The following is a 10,318-nucleotide window of genomic DNA, read 5'->3' on the forward strand; positions in this document are numbered from 1 at the left end:
ATGAGACCAAACAACCAACTGGCTTGCTCCAGCCCCTCCCGTCCTGACGTCTGCTTAGGAAGATTTATCATTAGATTTTATCATTGGCCACCCTTCATCCCACGGGTATACTACCATCTTGGTGGTTGTCGATTGCTTTACAAAGGGTGCCCACTTTGGTTCCTTACACTTCTATTTTATAGCTTAAAAGTTGCTTCCCTTTTTATGGATATGATCTGTAAGCTCCACAAGTTTCCGCGGAGTTTGGTTTTAGATAGTGACCCGATATTTGTCTGTTAGCTCTGGCGTGAGCTATTCAAACTTTGTGGCACCAAGCTCTGCATGAGAACCTCATACCATCTAGAGCTAACAAATTGACTGAGGTTCTTAATCGCATTTTGGAACAGTATCTGAGGAGCTTCGTTCATGATGAACTAGCTAAGTGGTATCAATTCCTTTCCCTCGCAGAATAGTCCTACCACACTTCTATACACTCCACCATTGGCACCACTCCGTTTGAGGCAACTTACGACAAGCCTCCCCCCTCTATTCCTCAATATTTGCTGGTTCCTCACACGTAGAGGCAATGGACCACATCCTCTCCACTAGCCAGAATCTGCTATCATCCTTAAAAACTTGTCTTTTGAAGGCCCAACATAATATGAATATTCAAGCAAACAACAAGTGACATGATATTTCCTACAACGTTGGTGATTGGGTGTATGTTGAATTACGTCCTTTCCGTCAAACTTTTGCTTCTCTTTCCGGTTATAATAAGATCTCTAAACGTTACTATGGGCCTTTTTAAATTTCTAAGAAACTTGGTAAAGTTTCCTACCACCTGACCCTCCCTCCATCATCAAAGATACATAATATTTTTCACTATTCTTTACTCAAACCCCACCAGGGTCCTTTGGTACATGATATAGAGCCTCTTATTCATCTGATAATCAGCCACTCATTAAACCTTTGAACCTCTTGGATAGAAAATGGGACGATAGCACTTCACCATCCACACAGATGGTCTTAGTTCAATAGAAAGGATTCACCTGAGGACACTTCTTGCAAAAAATGAAATGATTTGCACGCAACATTCCATCTTGAGGACAAGGTGTCTCTCCCGACGGTTGGTGATGATAGCATACCCAGGTCACGCCCCAAGAGGACACCCACTCACAGACCCCTACACCTCAAGGATTATGCAGATGTCTTGGATAATATCCTTTGTCGGGAATTCCACTATCAGAAAAGTTTGTTATTAGTGCATGTCTCTTATTATTGTTAGTTTCTTAGTAGTGCAAGTTTGTTAGGAAAGGTTGTTAGTTGCACGTGTGTTTCTTTTGCACACTCCCGCACTACCTGTAGGGATAGGATCAGCCAATGATTGGCTTGTAAGCACGATAAATAGGACTGCAAGTCAGTGCAGAAAATAATGAAGAATGTTTTCCACTAATTCTCGCTTTCCTTCCTTTCTTTTCTTAGGAGGATCCTTGGCCTCGAACACCAAGATATTAGAGGGCTCTAACAGAAGATGTCAAGAGAATATGGTTTGCATCAAATGTGGGTGTATATCCGAGCTCTGCCATTTCAAATTTCAAGGCTTGGATGAGTGAAATTATAGCTTTAAGCAACCTAAACTTCACAACATGGGTCTTTGAATTGATTAGGGTACTGTGGAAGAGAAGAAACCTCTGGGTTTTCTCATAGAAGGAATTGCTGCCAAGACAAATTATAGATATAATGGTCTCGTTGGCATAACATAAAAAATAAATGCATAGCAGACAACAAAACCAAAACATTAGTTGGGATCCTCCCACAGGAAATCAAATCAAGGTAAATTTTGATGCATCTATAAGATCAAAAGTTGGTACAGGTTTGGGAGTTGTGTTCAAGGACAATGCTGGGAATCATTTGGCCTCATCCTGCCTCTTTATTCCGTATTGCTAAGATCCTCTCATTGCAGAAGTGATAACATTCAGGTGGGATATTAAGACGCTGGGGCACATGTGTTTTTCAAACACTATAATTGAGACTAATAGTCAGCTTCGGCATATGGCATCAAAGAATCATAGAAGACAAGATTTTTCTTACCAGGCAGAAATTCTGAAGGATTATGAAGCTCTTACGAATAGAAGGAGAAATCTGCTTTTAGTTTCACTAAGAGGAAAGGGAATTTAGTGGCTGATAAATTAGCTTAGTTTTTAATTTTCTTGAAATGTACTGGCTCGAGGACGCTCCTCAACAGATTTTGGCTCTTTTAGAATCAGATGCTATTGCCTTTGGCAACTTTGCTTCAGTTCAATAAAAGAAAATATTTTATTTAACCTTAATCTTTTCATACTTTTTTATAAACACTAAATTGCCATAATTATTCTTACTCTGTCAATCTGCTATGTATATTAACTCTCTTTCCATCTTTTAAATATTTCCCTTTCTATAAAATGCTTTAAACATGACCTCTGAATAATAAAAGTAACGAGGAAAAAACTAACAAAGGACGGTTGATTAATTTGTTTAATAGCCAATTTAAAAATTGTGCAACTATGGTACTATGATACATAAACATTTGAAGTATTAAAAAATGTTGAGTATTAGATGAAGAAATGTGAGAAGGCAGAAGTGTTTCATTACCTGGAATTTAGGACTACAATCCCTGAGATACTAGCAGCCTCACGAAGTACCTCTGCCCAACGTTTCGTGAACTCTTCAACAACAATCCTCTTACTGTTCATACATGTTATGAATTTCAAATGTTATTTTTAAGAGACAACTAAAACGATTAAAGAAAAACAAATGGATAATCCATACAAAGTTGCTTTATACAGTTGACTATCTAAACCGGCTATAGCAGGTTATAACAAACAAATAAATTCGTTGAACTGGTAACCAACTAATATATGTGTAATATCCCCCCTCACACTGTAGGTTGGAAAATAGCAATCGATCCCAGCTTGAAAACAAATTTCTGAAAATGCTTGGGATGTAAACTTTTGGTGAAGAGGTCTTCAGTTTGGTCAGTGGTGTGTATGCTTGGTCCTCTCATGAAAAACGGGTTTGGTTGCAATGTGCAAAGCACTTTGATTGTTGATCAGATCACTGACTGTTTGGAAAAAGTGATGGGGAGATCTTGAACAAGAAAAGGCAACAATTGCAGCTCACAAGTAGCTGAAGCTAAGGCTCGATATTCTGCCTCGGATGAGGACTTTGCCACTGTTGGCTGGTTCTTTGGATTTCCAACAAACCAGTGACTAAGTCTCCCAAAAAGAAACAATAACCAGTCATAGAATGCTTAGTATCTTAGTATCGAGACATCCACCTAAATCTGTGTCACTAAAACCAGGGAGATGTATTATACATGACACAGGAAATTAAGAAAAGTCCTTCTCCAGGATTCCTTTTCAAATACCAAAGTACGCATTGGGCTGCTTGATAATGACTCAGTGTTGCGGGGGCACCAAGTAGTTGGTCAGCATGGGATATATCTGGACGAGTGAAAGTAAGGTATAGGTGGCGACCAAAAGACGACTATATATAGCTTTCCACATCATGACAAGGATTCCTATCATCTTCGTGAAGTCTCAATGTAGGTTTAGAAGGGGTGCTTGCAGATTTGGCACTGAGAACACCATAATCACTTAAGAGATCGAGACAATATTGGCATTGGCATACAGAGATACCTCTTGATGAGTGAGAAACTTCAAAACCCCCAAATTGATTATCTAAAATCTGCTTGAACTAAGTGATTATATCAATAGAATTTCCAACAATGACTATGTCATCTACATACACGAGTGGTAAGAGAATCAACTGTGTGATGAATAAAAAAGGAGTGATCAACTATAGAATGTTGAAATCCAAGTTGGAGAAGCAAGAAATTCAACTTCTCATACCATTTGCGGCAAGCTTGTGTAAGTCCATAGAGTTACTTAACAAGCTTGCAAACCTTATTCTTTCTTGACACTTAAGACACTTGCATATACACATCTTCCTTTAGATCCCCATGAAGAAATGCATTATTGACATCCAATTGGTAAATGAACCAATTGTTGATAGATGCCAAAGCCAAAAGCTCGAACTCAGGTTATGTTTAACTTTGTCATTGGAGACAAAGTATTAAAATAATCACACCCTTAATTTGGTTATAATTAACTTTTCCCCACCAACCGAGCCTTGAACCTAGCTCTCAATAGATCCATCAGTTTTCCTCTTAATTTTGTACACCCATTGGCGGCCAATGGGCATATCATTGGCAGGGACAGATCCAGGAATGCATTAGGGGGTCTTTTTTTACATAATTATTTAACTTAATAAATAATTATTTGATAAATAAAAAGTTCCACGATATTTATTAACAAATTTGTGTAAAACAAGAGGTAAAATCTATTACTAAAAGAAAATTAAGCAAACATCAACTAAATATTCTAATTTTATTATCAATTTTTCTCTATCAATATTAATTTATTTTAATTTTATTTTACTTCTCGTGTAGATAAAGCATCTGGAGGAAGGGGAGCAAGCAACCACCCCCTTAAATCCGTACTTGAACACCGGGGGCAAACCGCAATCTTACAAGTCTGATTTTCCTTTGAAGCTCTCAGTTCTTCCAGCATGGCATCCACCAACATTGATCCTTGCTGGCTTGTGTAAAAGTGGTGGGTCCAGTTAAGGTAGAAATGAAATCAGCTTTCTGATTAGGGGATAATGACTGATAGGAGAGGTAAGAAGTAATGGGATAAAGAAATTTTGATGGGTTAGTAGTAGCGATAAGACAAATATAATCCTTCAGGTAGTTGTCTTTGTTGGTGTTAGAGCAAGCTAGATACACATATGCATATTGAGAGGAATAAGAGAAAGAATGAAGAGAATGCAAGATGAGAGAAAAAAGGTACTTTTAGTCAATATAAGAAATGAGTTTATATACAACAACACACAGCTGGATGGTTACCCATGTATATCTGTAACCATATTAACTATCAGATTTTGGATTAGACTCCAACAGTTGGTTAATGCAAATAGCAGCATTGACAACAAAGATGATTGAGAGATGGACTGAGAGAGGCAAGGGAATATGTGTTCATAAAATTGAGCATTCCTGGATATCAAAATTTCATTGCTATGAATGCCATATGCTAAATATCCTTTAACTCCAGCCTTGTACCCCCAAAAGGCACATTTTTAGGCTCTACCCTCAAATTTTCCTGGGGCAGCAGCAAGTGTAGAGACATAACAGACCCAGTGAGTCAAAAACCTTCTGTGTTTAGATAGAGTATAAAATACCAGATGATTTAAAATGCGAAGTAATTCAAATGAAGGACATCAAATTTCATTCAATTGCAGATGTTTGGGTTATTAATTTAATTTGGATCAATTTTTAATTATCTGTTTGTCATCCTTTCAAAACTCAAAACTGATTTGTCTCCACTATATCCTTCTACCTGAGAAACTTCTCCAACAGCAACAGTCCAAGATTCTAACTACTGCAATATTCTCGTTGATGGATCAAAGACCACGCATTAGCCATGTTTGAAGCTTTGCAACCCTGATAGAATTGATGATGAGGAGGCACGACACCACCACATTGAGGGAACCGTGTTGACGTCATCAATGGTGGTGGTGAGTATGTCAGAACGTGTACATCGGGTAACATACCTGCTGGCAGCAATTGGTGCCATGTCTGTCAGCAAACGATGCTTGAGCGTTGAGTTTTCAATTCGTACCCTCATCCCGATTGAGGAATATTGAGCTCCAATGAGTTTACGGCTGGAGGAGGTTGCTGAAAATTGATCTCATAGAATAATCTTCTGTCATTGATAATTAAGTAATAGAACCGAGAGAAAAGGGCGCATGGTGTGTTGGGGTGGAATTTGAAATTCCACCTATTTTAGTGAAATTGTAAATTCCTCATTTTAACAAAGGACTGGAAATTTGGAGAACTTATGAAATTCTGAAAGTAGATATCCAAACGGAATATTTTCCTGAGTATCAATTGAAATACCCTAAAAAATTACATTACTCTATCCAAAGACATGCTAAATTAGAGTTTTGTAATCTTCACCATTGAGGCTGTTACAACAGGCTGCTCAGTGGCCTTTTTAGGCTCCAGTTCCTTTCACTGAAAGCATTATCCAGCATTATCCAGTACTGTGAGTTCGTTAAAAAACTGAGTGACAGAAAGTGAATTTTGTTTGAAGGAATATAAGCCTTCCTGAATTTTGGAAATTCTTACCAGATCTGCTTGTGAGAATCCTTTTCTTGAAAATTCCTCCTAGCATCAGAGGAAAATTCTGTGTTAGCAATGCTTTCCTAGCATCAGAATCTTTCTTGCAAGTTCCTCCTAGCATCAGAGATCATAATCAAGGAAAGTACCAAACTGTTGTTCCATCTTTCCCATGTTTCGTAAATCAGATCATACCGATCAGGTTTTCCGATTCTTCCATCAACAAGTTTCTGCTTGTTCTTTGTAATCAATGCTTGCTACATCGCTCGAGCCCATGTGTGGTAATTTGTACCAGTCAATGGAGAAGAAACGAAACGATTGATCTTGCGGGATTTACATTTGGATTGGCATAGAAAAGGCTCATAGGATCTTGTACAGGATTTAGATTAGAAGGGGGATTATTCGCATTCAAATTGTTGCAAGGAGGCATTTTCGAAGACTATGCACCAGAGTTCCAAAAAGGAGATCTGACAGTGATATTGTGATACCATGAAACGATTAAAGAATAAGAAATGGCTAATTCTTTTATTGATCAACACAGCAAAGTGGATAGAATTGCTTTGTATAATAGGTTTATAGGTTATAACAAACAAATAAACCCATGAACCAGTAACAAACTAATATATGTGTGATAACGATGTTTGGTAAAAATAATGAGAAAGAGCAAAGCGTTTCAATTATGTTGGATTTAGGACTACAAACCTCAAGATGTCAGCAGCCTCATGAAGTGCTTCCTTCCAATGAATTACAAGAACCTCAAAATCTTTTCTGATCTCCTCTTCAGCACTTGATACATGTTATGAATTTCATAAACGTGACTTCTAGAGACAAAGTTCAGTAAGAAATGAAACCAGAAAAAGTTTCTAAATTACATGGATTTTAAGACTACACCCGCTGAGATGCCACCAACCGCACGATGTGCCTTCCTCCAATCCTTCACGAGGAGGTCTATCTCATAGGCAACAAGAGGATTCATTTCCTTTCTTCTACATGATATGAATTTCATAAATATTATTTTTAGAAGCAATGTTCAGTAAAAATCAAAAGGCTTATATATGTTTTTTATCCCCAATAAATACTAAATTTTTGTCTTTTCCCCCTACTAAATTTTGCTTAACATTAATTCCTAATAAAACGATATTTTTATTTTTGTCTTTGATATTTTGTTCTAATCCCTGATAAATTAGGGAATTTCATGTTTATTTTCTAATAAGTAATAAATTAGTAAATTTTGTTTTAATCACAACTAATAAAAAATAGAAAAAAATTATTGGGATTAAAACTAAGTGCCAAGGACAAAAATAAAATTATTTTACTAAGGATTGAATGCAAAATGAAAATTTATTAGAGGAAAAATTAGATATTTATTAGGAATAAAAAATATATTAAACCAAATCTCAAAACAGAAATTGTCTCAATTACTTGGAAATTAGGTCTGCACCTCCCGAGATGCGAGCAGCCTCCCAAAGTGCCTCACTCCAATGCTTCAAGGCTGAATCATCTGGCTTACCAGCAGCCATAAAAATTACCCTGCCCAGTGTTATCCTCCAATGCTTCACAAGGAGATCTATTAACTTTTCAGCAATCAACATTCCTCTCCTTCATACATGTTATGAATTTCATAAATGTTATTTTTAGATATGGTTTAATTATTTATTTTATTCTTATAGATGCAAAAACTTTACATTTTAGTCTCAAATCATCCCATTTTAGTCCTTACACATGTAATTTTTAATCCTTTGGCAATGACTAAAATGGATTAAAAATGATATGTACAACGACTAGAATGTGATGTTTTTAAGTATAAAAGCTAAAATATATTTGAGTCTAAATACCACGGGATGCGAGTGGCAACACAAAGTCCGTCCCTCCAACGCTCCACAAAGTTGTCTATTTTATTAGCAACGACGTCCATTTTTCTACGTCATACATGTCATGAATTTCATAAATCTTGTTTTCAGAGACAATGTTCAATAAAAATCTGAAAGCATAAAGTGTCTCAATTACCCGAATCCTGAACCGGGGGAGATGCTAACAGCCTCACGAAGTGACACCCTCCAATGCTCCACGTGGCGATGTATCCTTTCCAAAATCTCACTTTGACCACTACATACATGTACATGTTATGAATTTCATAAACGTAAATTCCAGAGACAATGCTCAGTAAAAATACGAGAAAGCTGGAAGTGTTTTTATTACTTGCAATCTCGGAAAACAGAAGGCCCGGAGATGCGAGGGCCCTCACAAACCATCTTGCGCCATCCTGGCAGCATTTCCTCTTCCATTTTTAAATCGATATACGCCTCAAGGTTTCGAAATGCTTGTCCAAAGTGGCCTGTTTGATGACGTACTTCAGAGGGATCTACATCATAGAACACTGGCACTACCACTTGTCCTGTTGCTTTGTGACACTCCATTATTTTCTCCAACTCTTGCAAACACCATAGCGAATTTGCATAGTTTCTAGAGAAAACAACAACATAAAGTCGAGACTCTTCAATTGCTAACCCCAGCGAGGTTGAAATTTTATTTCCCCTTGGAAGTGTCTCATCATCCTTGAAAACAGAGATTCCCGCGTTGTGAAGAGCGGTATAGAGATGTGAAGTGAAAGAAGCACGCGTGTCTTCCCCTCTGAAACTCAAAAACACGTCATAGTTTCTGTTGTCCTCTTGATACCGTTCAGGCGGAAAGCGTAATGGGAAAGAAGACATGGAAGAGATGAAAGGATATTATTGTCTAAGAATGGAGCTAAGAAGGATATTGTTATGGGGCATAAATAGCCATTCTAACTGGGGATGTCAACCGGACCCCAACTAACCCGTTGTGGGTGGTGGTTTTTTTAACATATCACTTCAACCGCGTCGAGACTTTGGATTTGCAGATCTGTTGTTTTTTTTTGAGTGACAACTGTCATTACTTGGACTCAACCGCGCCCAGATCTGTCGTTTTGTTTCAGTGACAACTGTCATCATTACCATATTAACTATTTATTAAACTTTTATATTTTTTTAAAGAAATCCGTGTACTCAATAGCATTTCAATTTATGGAAGAGAAAAAAAAAAGGACTACTTTCTAATCACAAATACTTTTTTGCGAATGACATAAAGTAAATGTGGTGACCTGAAATTTAAGAAAAAAATATTAAATTTACCATATTTCTATCCTCCGTGGGTTACAGCGGTGACCTGAAATTTAAGAAAAAAATATTAATTTTAAATTCTAATTTAAATAAATTTAAAAAATCTCATCAACGATTTAAAACATTAATTTTAAATTTTAATGCAAATAAAATATAAAATTATTTTAAAATTTAGAATATTAAATAACAATTATTGTAAATATAATTATATAATTTTCTCGTAACATAATCCTACTCGATAGAATGTAATCCGTCGGTGGAAAGCCATATGATAGCGGCAAAGGGCACTCAACACCTTGTTTCAAGGATAAGGCACCTCCTAAGGTAAGAATTGGGATAAATTTCTCGGTGTATTTCATTGATGCTTGCAACCTTCTTATATAATAGTCTGTGGTAACAATTTTCTAACAAACTATAACATTTCTAACAAACTATATCAATTTCTATTTTTTTACTAATTATTATTATAAATGGTTGCAACAGATTCTAGTTGGTGTGCTTTGGTGCTGAACTGAATATTGGGGCGCGCTACTGCTTCAAACTTCATAGTCCTGAAGATAACTTGGGCGCTTGATTTCTCTTATGGGCCTCTCTGTCATATTGGGTATTGGTTCTGGTGTATTGCTAACACCATACTATACAATTTCCGCAATGATACGGGTTGTGGTTTGATAGTGCAGGGTATTCGAGGCCCCTAGCTAACCTCCCTGAGTTGCAGATAGAGAGAGAAGAGTTCTTAGGAAGAAGAAGACTTTATTATTAGCATATCCTTCACTAAAATGGAAGATACATTTTTAACCACGGAGTGGTAGTTACAACACCCTAACGGTCTAACCGCAAGCCTCAACTAATTCTCCTTCTTGAACCTTCTTGCGCTAACTACCAGATTGCATGCATACACCCGCTTCTTCACGATGTCACGTAGTCCTTTAGGCGCATGGGAGTGATACTTTGCCTCTTGGGCCTTGCTGCCTGCACCCCT

At 37.1% G+C, this 10,318-nt stretch overlaps 1 protein-coding gene across 4 annotated transcripts in view; it reads right to left on the reverse strand.

Moving 5' to 3' along the window:
• Positions 1–9,040, reverse strand: part of LOC114406067 (TMV resistance protein N-like) — a 29,244-nt gene extending 20,204 nt beyond the window's left edge. For 2 of the 4 annotated variants that reach the window (XM_028368636.1, XM_028368639.1), the window contains exons 1-7: positions 8,396–9,039; positions 8,204–8,302; positions 8,032–8,115; positions 7,619–7,795; positions 7,069–7,182; positions 6,899–6,982; positions 2,611–2,703 (exon numbers count right to left, since the gene is read on the reverse strand). In XM_028368636.1, the coding sequence (XP_028224437.1) occupies positions 2,611–2,703; positions 6,899–6,982; positions 7,069–7,182; positions 7,619–7,795; positions 8,032–8,115; positions 8,204–8,302; positions 8,396–8,907 (1,163 nt within the window). In that variant the 5' untranslated portion in view covers positions 8,908–9,039. Of the gene's footprint in view, positions 1–2,610; positions 2,704–6,898; positions 6,983–7,068; positions 7,183–7,618; positions 7,796–8,031; positions 8,116–8,203; positions 8,303–8,395 lie in introns of all 4 variants that reach the window. The other 2 variants (XM_028368638.1, XM_028368637.1) reach the window with 2 other exon arrangements.
• Between the last annotated feature and the right edge of the window lie 1,278 nt (positions 9,041–10,318).

Source organism: Glycine soja, chromosome 3, assembly GCF_004193775.1.
Source record: "Glycine soja cultivar W05 chromosome 3, ASM419377v2, whole genome shotgun sequence".
Taxonomy (NCBI): domain Eukaryota; kingdom Viridiplantae; phylum Streptophyta; class Magnoliopsida; order Fabales; family Fabaceae; genus Glycine; species Glycine soja.